The sequence below is a fragment of the Dermacentor silvarum genome, chromosome 5 (genome assembly GCF_013339745.2).
Source record: "Dermacentor silvarum isolate Dsil-2018 chromosome 5, BIME_Dsil_1.4, whole genome shotgun sequence".
Taxonomy (NCBI): domain Eukaryota; kingdom Metazoa; phylum Arthropoda; class Arachnida; order Ixodida; family Ixodidae; genus Dermacentor; species Dermacentor silvarum.
The window spans coordinates 167523788-167537033 of record NC_051158.1 but is presented as its reverse complement, the minus strand read 5'-3'; the positions used below and the strand labels follow the sequence as shown (position 1 = coordinate 167537033).

Sequence of the window (13246 nt, the reverse complement as noted above, 5' to 3'; positions counted from 1 at the left end):
AGTAAGAATAGTAGTTGCACACATCATACTCGATGAGTGCAGACACGCGTCGTTGTCAAACGCTGGCGTGAGGAATTAAGCTCCGCTGCAGAAGCGAGCGAAGTGACCTTGGTGCTGTTGTCTATCGCTTCAACGCAAACTGAGCGGCGAGAACACACAGCACGCACAAAGCTATGAGCCGCCGACGCACCTACACTGTGTACACTCTGCCCCCAAAGCAGATCGCTTTCAAGATACGGCCCGTGCGATCGCATGCCGCCGTGCAGTAGACAGTTAATGCCAGAGCACAACGCTGCCTGCTATCCCTTCCCTCTCGCTCCCTGGAGCGCAACAGAAGAAGGCACGCTTCCGCCTTTTCTTTCTTTCGCGCGTGAGATTTAGATGCGGTCGTCCGCTCCCCCCGCACGCTTTCACTCGCACATATGGCATAAGGCGTGCGGCGACGGCGTTATCGCCCTTGGACTTTATATGGAACATCTGAGCCAAAACCAATTTTAGGGCCGCAACGCGTCATAGACACCATCTTTAGATGGCAAATACGGATCTCAAGGGTCATACTTTTGCTGGCAGAAACCGAAAATACATCATAAGTGTTGCTCCCGGCACTTTGGGCGGCCAATTCCATCGTCAAGCAACCAAGCCAAGCGACACAAAAAGTCAAAATGGCTGCTCAGGTGGCAGTTCGAAACGTATGATGCGGGAACGGTGCCACAGTTGCAACGTAACAGCGAAGTTTCCAATGCATTGGGTTCTATGGGAGCTGTGCCGGGACCGGCCAAAAACGATGTAACAGCCGGGAAAACGCAGCACCCGGGAACGTAACAGTGGGATTCTACTGTAGTAGTTTATGCCGTCGGCGTGAGCAACTACTGTGAGGTATCAGTACCTCCGAGACTCTCACATACACTTCGCCAGCCGCCCGACAGATAGCAGCACCTGTCTGGCGTTCTCCCCAGTTTTCCCCGCTTTTAGCCTGTGGAGGAGCAGAGCTGTGTGTGTGTCTCCCCCGCTGCCATGTAGGACTGATCTCATGAGTCGAGCTGTGTATTGTTTTACTATGCTTTGCAAACATTTTTAAAGACATTACTGCCTTTGTGCCCAGCCTGGGGCATGTCGCCCCAGCCTCGCCCTCACACTGCACAAGAAGGCTGAAAGTGAACGAAAACAGTACCGACATCTTTTCGGCTCCTCTTTTCAAACGCGCCGCTGAGCATTTCTGGCTTGCGTTTTCATGAGAAGACCGATGGCAGAGTGTCAGGCTTTAGGCGTTGCCTTTTGAGTGGCATGCCGAGGCTTTTCAGCACAGCCGGGCTGGTCACATAATCATTGTTGACGAAGTGGTCCACGCAAATAAAGTCATTTTTTAGAGGTCTCCAGGCTGGGCATGATGACTGACAGGCAGTTTACAGTTTACGCGCCTTCTCATCTCTGGAAAACATGTGCAACGACGTGTCACGACCGATGATGCTGTTATAACAGCAATATCTGGTCATTTCCTTCCGCCATGACGAACGCGTCAATACATAGCAACAACCGCGGGAAAGCACATGTAAGATGCACCACCTGCGTGGAGCGCCGACGGGGATAATGTTTCAGACGGACCACGTGCGAAGATTGCCGAAAGGGGTTAAAACGCTGCAAGGGACCGACACCCCCGGAAACACTGCGATGGCTGTGGCCGACCTTGGCCGTGCACGCGCGCACGCGGTGGGGTGTTATGACGTCAAATTTCAGCGTCTGCTGGCGGCTGTTTGGAGGCAAGGTGCAACAGAAAATTGCAAAAAAAAATACGCTTCTCGTTCTTTTTTTCAAAGCAGCTTGTTGTATTCGTCATTTTCAACAGTTCAACTTTTGTTCCGACGCAAAAAACCACCCGCCAACTTTTTTGTCCGTATCCCTTTAAGAGCATATGGAGACGTGCTACCTGATGCAGCAGAACACCATGCTGCATGCTACACGTCTGTAGATTCCTAATTCAAACTCTAGTTCAACATGGCTGTTGATTTATTCTCCAGTATCATGGTGCTGTGTTCTATTGTGTCTGCTCAAGTAATCAGCCCGCACAAAGGACTCGGAGCAGACGGTGCAATGGTATGGTCGGTCACCTGTATGAATGCGCAAGTGTTGTTTCATGGCACTCCTCTGCGAGAATCTCTGAGTGCATGAAGGGCATTGATATGGCTTCTCGCCTGTGTGGGTGCGCAGGTGTAGCTTCAGGAAGGACTTACGCGAAAAGCTCTGAGGGCATGAAGGACATTGAAATGGTTTCTCACCTGTGTGGGTGCGCAAATGTAGTTTCACGTCGCACTTGCGCGAAAAGCTCTGAGGGCATGAAGGGCATTGAAATGGCTTCTCGCCCGTGTGAACACGCAGGTGTTCTCTAAGCTTGGACTTATCCAAGAAGCCTTGAGGGCATGAAGGGCACTGAAATGGCTTCTCACCTGTGTGGGTGTGCAGATGTAGTTTCATATCGCACTTGCGCGAGAAGCTCCGAGTGCATGAAGTGCATTGAAATGGCTTCTCGCCTGTATGGGTGCGCATGTGTAGTTTCATGTCGCACTTGCGCGAGAAGCTCCGAAGGCATGAAGGGCATTGAAATGGCTTCTCCCCTGTGTGACTGCGCACGTGTTCCTTAAGCTTGGACTTGTTCAAGAAGCTTTGAGGGCATGAAGGGCACTGAAATGGCTTCTCACCTGTGTGGGTGTGCAGGTGGTCTGTCAGGTGGGCCTTTAGTGAGAAGCGCTGAGAGCACACATGGCATATAAACGGACGCTGGTCAGTATGGAGGAACAGGTGCCTATTTAGGTTGTACTTTCTTGAAAAGCTCTGCAGGCACAAATGACACTTAAACAGACATTCGCCAGTATGGACCCTGGAGTGTTCTTCCAGACGAAACAGTTTATCAGTCTCATAATCACAGAGACGGCATTGGTGGAGGCATCCCTGCTGTGAGTTGTCACTGCTGGCTGCTGATGGAGAAATAGAAGGCCTCGATACTGCAGAAATAAAACAAAAGTAGAATTTATTATCATATGTGAAAAAAGAACACAAATACTAAAGTAAATCAGTTTTCCTTTCTTTCTTCATTTGGGAAGTCTTGAGGGTGATTGCAGGCAAGATAGAACAAAGGACGCCTAGTGGTCTTTTTTTATTTACTCAATATTTCTGTATTTCAATGCTTTATGACCCTGTTTGTGAAGTCTACCCATATTTTCACTCAAAAATAATTTTTCAGAAGGGTTACATATTACAAAGCGAGAGAATGTGGAGTGTGAAGATATTCACAGACTTCAACCACCCTTATAAAACTGTGTCGAAAAGCTTAGACCCAGCTTGCTGTCTTGATCCTCAATGAGCACTCGAGGTTTGGTGGCCAAATTTGCTACTTATCTCAAATGAGACAAACTTATATTAGACTTCATCAGTGGGTTTCTCCTTATTGATGACATGCCGAACTTTGGCAACTTTTTCATGGCTCGAGCCATTAAAAAGGCAGCAAGGAGATAGCAAATTTTCCTTGTATTACCTGCCAACACAGGTAATATAATATGCAACACACCAACACGTACAGCCTGCTTCCCCTTTCAGAACAGCACCGAAAGAAAGAAAACAGGCATGTAACCCATGGAAATAACTGCATACAACACTCAAATCTATATAAAAACAGTCTCCATTCGGAGATAAATGACTCGTCCATGTCGTATCTTTGGCCAGTGGCTCAAATCCTCCTTTTCGGCGATGCTGCTTGGGTCGTTGAGTGCAGCTCATCGTAACCCAAGTTCTACTTTGCTGGCAATGTGTGCATTATTCGTTAATTGCTAAATGCAAAATGGTGACCCTTAATGATGAGGAGAATTAGCGACCATGAAGGTGGGGAGAGGGGAGCTTCAACACACAGGGGTGAAAGGAGGATGGGGTTCCCAAGGAGCTAACAAAAGTTTGAGTGGCGGAGAACCTTGCCCTGAGATGTGGCTTAATGGCCGTGAAGCCACACCTCAAACCAAAATTTGCATAATCCGCACCCAGAGATTACAGCTAAATATTACAAAAATTTTATGCATATGATACGCAAAAAATATGGTGCTTCTTTTTGAGGGACACCTCAGCATTCTTCACCTGAGAAAACTACTTGCCGACCTGAGCTTTACTCAGTGCTGTCCTTATAGGTTTAACAAAGAATGACATCTCCAGTTGCAGTTTTGTTCATGAAACTATCTGACACGCACTCTGCTCCTTGTGCTCTGCCATCACAAAACTAGCAAAATGATTGCTGGAACTGATAAGCAATGATCCAAACAAACCTCTCCCACTACAAAGCACAACGCAAATTGACACACTAGCACATAAGGGTAGAATCTAACACAACCTACACAGCTAGACTCACAATGTTAGTTTCTGGTTACAATGTAAAGTATAGTTATTTTCTGATTTTTGCAAAGCATACTTCAGCGATGAGCACTCGTAATTTTTTTGCACCTTCACATGAAGGAATACCACATGAACATGGTGGCTAGAATGCACTGTTTGCCACCATGTCAATCAAAGGAAGCCACAATAATCATTGCTACCATACGTTGCTTGGCACATACCGAGAAACCTTTCTCCCGGTAGTGTTGACAAAGTCCATGTAGACATCTTGTTACACTAGCATCTGGCGTGACGCAGGCTAGTTACGAGGTTAGAAAGGGTTTCCTGAAGTTCGGGTCTGTGAACATCTGTGGCAAGCCACAATGCCTTTTGTGCAGCAATGTGCTTGCACGAAACTCCCTTTGATTGAACCAAGCTAGCCGCCATCTCAGGACAAAGCACCCAGCCTTTCAAGACAAAGACCTCTACTCGTTTAAGATTTCCTAAAAAAATACATGTACCAGCAGCGTTGAATTCCTGCGGAGATGGGGAACATCGAGGATAATAATTGTAGTATGAACGCCAACGTTGTGTTACAGGGCTAGAAAACTCATCCCTTTCAAAACCATCATAGCCACGTCTCTCATCTTGCGGACGGCGTCGGCAAAACTGAAATGTGGCCACAGATACTGCAATAGTAACAAACAGGTCGAGGTGGGCTCCATGCGTTGTAAAACTCAAGAGGTGGTGGTCGCACAGTCATAGGATTCAGGGACCCGTGCATTGCAGGTGCCTGCTGTGGTGGCTGCTACAAGGGTGGCATCAGAGAGGCAACCTGAGTATAAGCTGGCATAAGGACAGGGTGCGGTCTCGAGATTTGCAGGCACGTCACGGCAGCTATCTCTTCCCTCACGATATAGTGTAGGCCGCCACCAGGAGGCGTCATATTGACTTCAGGAGGGGTTGACAAAGCTAGGGCTTTGTCAACGTAGCTCGCTATCATTGTACGTCCTGAAATAAGACGTGTGAAGGCATAAGCGGATCATAGTAAGCTCATCCAGGCGCTGACATGTACTGATGATGTTTGGGACAGTAGTGGGGTTCAGCACGACAAGAGCATTGAATTCCAAAATCGCAATACCCTTGGGCAGGTGGCGTACACGGTCACTCTCCATCATCAAGCTGTTCACGTGGCGGCAGAGGGCGAGGACATCTTAAGGTATGAAGTGTACGACTCTCCCATGAGCTGAACATGCTCAGCAAGCTTCTTCTTGGTGATATCTGAGTGGACAGAAGAGTTTGCAAAAATCTGACGTAGTTGAAGTTTAAACGTGCTCCAGTTTACAAGGTCGAGCGCATGGTGGGAAAACCAAGTTTTTGCGATGCCGGTGAGATAAAAGGTGACGTGCCGCAGTTTTGCAGATTCATCCCAGTGGTTAAAGTCACTCACGTGCTCGTATTGCTCTAACCGGTCTTCAACGTCATCACTGCAAAGTCCAGCAAACACCGGTGGATCCTTCTGAGGGGTGCTAACCGTCCAAGAAGGGGTTCCCGCCGGAGAGACAAGGAGGATGTTGCGGCAGTGGCTTGCTGGTCTTGGGACATGGTCAAGTGCAGTTGGAAGAGGCGCCGACCCTAGCGGAGCTCCAGGGATGTAGCGTAGGTGAAGCTGAAGAGAGACCGGGAACGAGAGGACCGAGGAACTGGACAGCACACTCCACCACTTGTGATGGAGTGTCAGACACTTCTTTATTCTCTCAAGCGAGAGCCCCACCACGAGGCCCAAAATGGTGATGATGAGTATGTACAGTGAGAATATGAAGCGTATGAATCATGCTCACAATATATGTTATATTTATAAAATATAAAATTTTGAGCTTCAAACAGCACTAGAACTAGCGCTCCCTTAAATCACCTCGGATTATTTGATTTACCGATAACAAGCATTTCGGTTCTTAGCATGTTCTGTTGACAAGGAGTTTGCTTTTTCCCCCGCGAGGCAGCGATTTTTGAACGTGCTCTGAAGTTTCGCGATCATCAAAGTAGAATACAAAAATGGCCGCCCGCTATGAATGGTTTGACACGCCACTTTTGAGACCTTCCGCACGCGCCGCTCACAGACACAATGCGCCATCGGACGTGAAGGAGGGGAACTATATTTTTGTCGTTTAAGCAGTTCACTTTTTCCCCGGCAGGCGGTCATTTTTAAATGCACTCCGAATTTTTGAAATCGTCAAAGTAGAAAGCAAAATGACCGCCTCTGAGAGAGGCGCACACGCTTTGAAAGATCTCGTGATTTTGCTGCGTCTGCGGCTGATTTTATCGATAGATTGAGCAGCAGGGAGTTTGAGGATGCTGCTTTTTTGTCAGAATTTGACTCTAGAGAGTGATGACAACGCAAACCAGCCCAAAACATTGGCAGCCACAGCCCAGCATGCCCACCTGTAGTGCCTGCAGTCTAGTTTTTATCAGTGAAATACAGTAAAACCTCGATAATTCGAAGGTCACCGGACCACGAAAATTCTTCGAATTAAGCGGATTTTCGAATTAACCGAAATGAATAAAAATAAAAGAAAACAAGCCAAAACTTGCCGCAAAAAGAAATCCCCTTTATTTTTCATGTCCGAGAAAGATTACTCGAAGTAATCACTGATACAGGGTTACTTTGCGCAGTAGTTCGCCGCCCCTAGTGCCATGCTCTCCAGCTGGCTCACAACACTTAGCATACAAATATTACCCGCACTGCACTAAAAAAAGTTGCGGACGATGTTCACAGAATCGATAACTGCCACAAAAGCGGGTGTGGGGGTGCTTGACTCCAAAAATATGGACTTGCTGGATATTCCGGACTTCAAAAATGCACTGTCAGGGTTCCCATTAAGTTCATGCATTTTCGCATCCAATTTTTCAGATGAATTGAGACCCCAAAGTTCAATTTTCTGGACTAAATCGCTCTTTCTGAGCCACGCTACCCAATCTCAGAGGCTGCCATGTTGGATTTTGCACTGGCTTGGATACCAGTGGCTCGCTGTATAGCCTCCAAGAATGGAAGGCGCGCGCTATCAATAGAGAGCTCGCGCCATCCTCCAGTCTCGGAGGCCATGCTTGCTCTTCCTTGGCTGACAAAACGCTCCAGAGTACTGCACTTTCTTTTTCTTTCTAGTATATGCGCTCAGCACTATCATTGTAACCATTTATTGTGGGATGTGTTTTTATTGCGATTGTAGTTATATGGACACTACAAGCGGATTTCTGGCGTCGCCGCCGTAAGGTTCCATATAGTGTAAGGGCGATAAAATCATCGCCGGGCATCGTATGTGCGAGTGATAGCGCACGGGAGACGCGTGCTTTCATGGAGCGAGAACGCACGGCGGAGTGCAAACGGGACTCCCTCAGTCGCACGAAAGGCCGTGTGGTATGGGGCGACGCTGTACTGCGGCCCCAAATGTGTAACCTACAACCGACCGCGCGCAAGGGGCCGCAACCTCCCACGCGAAAGGAGGGAGGGAGGGGGAGGGGGGCGACTTCTACTCTTCTAACAACTGCGTACTTAAAGCCGGAGCGGGTTCTCGCGAGCACCGTATCTTGAAAGCGATCTCCAGCCGGCTCTGACCTTTGTATGCGCTGTGCTTTCGCCGCTCAGTTGCCGATGAAGCGATAGACAGCATGAACCTTCGCTCGCTGCAGCGGCCGCGCTCGTTCGCGCCAGCGTTTTGACCGTGGTTGTCTGCAGTCATCGGGTGTGATCTATTCATGTTTGCTTGTGTGCGCTGACACCACGCTTGTTAATTCAGTAAGTTCCTTTTTTCTCTAAAGTTTTGGTTGCTATTTTGAACGTGGCATGTACACTGAGCAGGTGTCTCGGAGACCCATGTCTCGGTGATCAGTGCTACCTCCTGTGCCTTCACGAGAGCTAAGCGGTGCGAAGCTCGTTTCTTCGATCTCCACGGCGAACTCCGTTGGCGGAGATCGTCAATGCGGTAACGTTCGTGTCGCCTGTACACGGAGACGACGTCACTGCTGCACAAATCCAAGCAAGTCGATCCCCTCTGAGCGTAGTACGAGGCAGGGCATTATTAGTTTTTTTTAAAGCCACACTAATAACGTTTTTTTTGCCCGAACAAGTTTTCAGAGTATTTTTCAGTCCCCACAAGCTCGAAACAAAGCGCGCTAACCTAACAGCCGCACGTTGCTACCAGCCGGAAACTTGAATTATCCGAATAGAGCCGTACAGGCCATTCAAATTATCCGGTAGAATTTGCATTGAAAATGACAGGACCGCTCAAATTTCCGAATTAACTGAAATTTCGAATTAACCGAGTTCGAATTATCGAGGTTTTACTGTACCTGTTTAATGAAAAGTTTAGATTTCTTTCGGAGATAGCGCCTGTTAGATGGCAATACATTTTGTATATCTCATAACATTCATTACATTTTTTTCTTAGAAGATACAAGTGTGTCTACCAACTTTGTTCAATTTTATACCACAATCTTGATTTTGGCAATTCATACCATTTTGATGACATACGTATACAGTAAAATCTCGGTGATACGAATCTTGCGGAGTCTCAAGAAATATTCTAATCACCCGAAATTTGTTTTATGAAAACATACACAATATCAAGAAAAATGAATTTATTTTTACAAGAAAAGATTTCAAATAGTGTAATCCCATTGATACCTTCCTTGCTGCTGCACTTTTCCGGCTGCTACGTCGTGTTTTCGCGGTCCCGACCTAAATCCCACTGCTTCCATGTATTAGGTTCCCCATAATACATTGCCAATCTGTAATGTTCCTGCATCTTATGCTGCGTTTGAATGTGCCGGTCATGTAAATTTAGTGGTGCAGCCAGTTTGTACGTTGCAGCAAGAGACCGATGCGTTGCAACAAGTGACCGGCACGTTGCAGATACGACGCAGCCGCGCGGGTGCCGTATATTGAAAGTGATCTGCGACGTGCGCAAAGTGCGCACCCGCGCGGACCTCATCGTCAAAACAATCTGCGATGTTGCCAAAGTGCACCTAGTGCCAGTAGCTTTTTATGTGCTGTGCCTTCGGCATTTAATTTGCATTGAAGCGAGAGATAGCGCAAAGGTCAATTCGCTCTTTGCTGCTGCTGCGCTTCTTCACGCCAGCATTTCAAAAGCGAGTGTCCGCGGTCATGGAGCGAGATGTGTTAATGTTTACCTGTGCACGCGTGACGATTGTGCTTGTTAATTTAGTTAGTAAGCGAATGTTTGCAAGTATATACAGCCGGTAGAACTACTATCCTTACTTCGTACAGCTGTCTATTAATTTGCTATCGCAATCGTTGCTTCACCTTTCACGCGAAACTGCGACTTTTTTTTTTCGGTCCCTTGAAAAATGTATCAACAGGGTTCTACTAACCGTGTACATTTTCTTCCTGCCCAAATCGTCAACGCTCACCTTCAGAAAGGCATATAAGTCGGCGCACGGGATCTCAGGAATGTTTTTGCCACTGACCGCCTGAGCACGTCGAGTACAGGGAGCGTTTTGGCCGTCTGGGCTGCACGGCGGTCATCGTTGCAGCAGCAGTCCTTGTCTACTTTCTCGCTAAGCATCGGCGAGGCTGTGATGTGGTCCGGTCCGCTTGATGCTGGGACTAATGAGAGATTGCGCAGCCACGTGTCGTAGTCGGTGGCTTGGCGACTATGGATCCCGCCCAGATCCCGCTGTGCCGGCTTGTCTGTGCCGGTCGCTCCGCTGGCTCGGCCGCCACCGCTGTTGCTCACGCGTTCGCATAATCCACAGCGGCGCGGCAACACGTTCGGAACAGCTGATTTTTTTCGTATTGTGAGCAATGTATTTTGGCCGGGGAATGTTATGAATTCGTATCACACCGAAATTCGTACCAGCCGGGATCATATCACTGACTTTTACTGTATCTCGTTAATAAAACTTTTATGCATGAAAAGTGCATTAATTTTGCTTTTTCTTTATGTATTACATAAAATATTGAGTGCAGTAGTAGTTCCTTCAGAAAAAAAAGATCTGGTGTAACCTAAAGGAACACTTAATTTCCACAAGGAAGGGAAAGAGTTAAAGGTTAAATTGTTTCTCTTATTAATATTTCAGACCCAGGCATTACTACTAAAGTTAAAACCCTTAATGTTCATCTCAAGCACTAGGGTTTTGCTTTTTGATAGAAAACATCACCAAACACCGGCACTTTCTTGGCGATCATGGCTTTCAGCCACAACAGAATAGCTTCCTGAAGTTTTGGCTGGGCACCTTGGCTGACATTCTTCTGTGGGATCCAGCAGATTTCTCGGCGACTTCTAAAATATTCACCTTATTTTTTAGGTGCAAAGCAGCGCTTGGGTCCGGCTGCTTTATAGTTGCCAGGTAAAATTAGGTGGACTTCTTTTATACCGTCAACATGCTACAATTTCCTTGCTTCAAAACCTTTGTAAAGTTGGAGGCAGAGGACAAAGGTGGTGTCGGTGCCATCGGTTGCAGCTGGCGATGACACCACTGCAGACGATCGGTTGTTGAAGCTGCTTAGGCCTAGCACCGCGGTGTGCCACTGAAGCGAACCACAATGCTCACGTGAGCCAATACGAACAGTACAACTGACCATATGTGACAGATAAGTGCCAACAGCAATGACAGCACGAAGCATCGCAGGAGGGTGCAGCAAGCGGTGCCTTCTATCGAGGCTGTACCAGAACAGAAGCTTTGAATTTGCATGCGAGATGCGTGCAATGCGGGTTTGAGGCTGCAGAAAAACGAGATGACGGTGATATCGTTTGCATTTTCAGTACACTTTGATTTGCGATAAAGAGAAAAAGTCTGGGAAATTGAATGAAAAGAGTTGGAAACGTGCAAAATTTGGGTCAATCTTACATTGACTGGCTAGCTTCCTGCAGAAATGTATTTGCCTACTCAAGGTGAATGACTCTTACTTAGCTCGCATCTCAGCAGCTGTATCTGAGTGCTCGATCTCTACTGGCACAGCTGGGATGTTAGCCTTCTCCATCGATGTAAAGAATCTTTATTACTCATTGCCCCACTCGCATCTCCTTGAAGTCATAAACGAAGGCATTGAGGCATACAGGGATGTGCGTTTCGAAAACGAGAGCGGAAACAGTGTAGGACAGGTTCCTTGACTTGCTAGTGCTGTACCTGCGCTCTACGAAGATCCAGTTTGCCGGGAAGATTTTCCTACAATGTGAAGGAGAGGGCATTGGCTCATGCCTTGCACATGTATTGAATGACATGTTGCTAGTCTGCTATGGCCGTGACACCGAAAGGAACCTCCAAACGATCCATCTCAAGGTGTTCAGGTACGTCGATGACTACCTCGTCTTCATTGAGACGACCAAAGAGGATCTTGCTTCAGTGCTACAAGTCGTCTACAAGCGCTTTGGAGATACTATGAAAGGCCTCTTGCTTACAAAGGAGCTACTGGAGGATAACACCTTGCGTTTTCTGGACTTTCTTCTTTTGTTCAAGAATGAAGATATGCGCTGGAGATATACACCCTGCTCACTCAAAAGCCTCTTGCCTTTTTCGTCAGCACACTCAAGGTTAGTGAAGAGGGGAATCGCAAAAGTCACCTTCCGTAATGCACCGCAAAGATTGTACATACACGAGACTGAAATGGCCCTTGAAGGCCAGGTACAGCGGCTTCTGCGGGCTGGATTTTAGGGCGTCCTCCTGGTACAGCTAACGGAGGACATGTTAGCAGAAATGCACCAAATAAAGAAGCCCCGCAAAACCAAGATCAATACTTTGAAAATGGCTGTCATTCCCTATGTGCATGAGGTGTCCCATAGATTGAAGAAGGGTGCCGGCAGGCCAGGAGTTTCGATTTTTTCAGCTCCGGGGAAGCAAAACGCCTTATGCAGAAGGGTCAACCAAGACGACCCGCCCCCTAAAAGGTTGCGACAATAAGCGTCAGGCACCCTTCACCGGCTGCATCATTGCAGCCGTTTATAACATACTGGGAGTGCTAACTGTATAATTCATCATTGCCTCATCATTGTCTTCATCTATATATACCAATCCTCATAATCATCATCACTGTTTATCAGGTTGGTGTTCACTGGCTGGCTCGGACAAGGGCTCTGCCTTCGTACCAGGTGTCATCTTACAAGTGGTGGAGCGTGCGTTGATTCCCACGTCCTCTTGCTCTACCGGTAACCCCTGGAGCTCTGCACTGGTCAACAGTTGTGCTCGCCAATACCAGTGATGGCACATACCGATGCATCCACTGCTGCAATCACCCTGGCTCAGCCAGCTGGGCCTACTTGATCCGTCACCGCACCACAACGCGACCCTCAGGTACTTTCTGGCCTTCGCGGCGAAGACGTGGAGGACTGCCATGACGATTAAGACAGGGTGAGCACTTACAACCATTGGGACAAGGCACACAAGCTCCCCAATGTTGCTTTCTACCTGAGGGAGGTCGCACAAACGTGGTGTTTTAACCATGAACGCGAATTCCCTGATTGGTCAACATTTACTGCACAGCTGCATCAGATATTCGGCGCACCTGCTGAGCACTCCGAAGTAGCAAAACAGAAGCTCGTTACCCGCATCCAGGGAGTAGATGAATCTTGCACCTCTTACATTGAAGATGTCCTGGCTCTCTGCCGTGACGCTCGGAGCGACATGTCAGAAGAGGACCGTATCCTGTATATCCTGAAGAGCATCAACTCCGTTGCCTTTAACGCTCTTGTAGTTCTGAGCCCTACTACAGTTTGTGTTATACATAATGACATGCCAACGCCTTGCCACGATCTGTTCCTCTCGTCTTCCACATGCCTCCTGCGACGCTCGCCTTACCGACAATGACGAATTGCAAACACTCATCCGCATCGCTGTGCAAGAGGAGCTTTACGGCCATGCTCCAGCCAACCCTGCCATTGCATCT

At 47.8% G+C, this 13246-nt stretch overlaps 3 protein-coding genes across 4 annotated transcripts in view; 1 reads left to right on the top strand and 2 right to left on the bottom strand.

Annotated features, from left to right (window-relative positions):
* The window catches only part of LOC119453871 (zinc finger protein 675-like), a 2199134-nt gene that overhangs the window by 1802149 nt on the left and 383739 nt on the right, over nucleotides 1–13246 (bottom strand). Inside the window, exon 5 of the mRNA XM_049666952.1 lies at nucleotides 2806–2996. Within this exon, the coding sequence (XP_049522909.1) occupies nucleotides 2806–2996 (191 nt within the window). The remainder of the gene's footprint in view (nucleotides 1–2805; nucleotides 2997–13246) is intronic.
* Nucleotides 1–13246, top strand: part of LOC119453874 (gastrula zinc finger protein XlCGF52.1-like) — a 231498-nt gene that overhangs the window by 94799 nt on the left and 123453 nt on the right. The gene's annotated exons all lie outside the window — the stretch shown is intronic.
* Nucleotides 1–13246, bottom strand: part of LOC119454549 (gastrula zinc finger protein XlCGF57.1-like) — a 1708166-nt gene that overhangs the window by 1675062 nt on the left and 19858 nt on the right. The window lies entirely within an intron of this gene.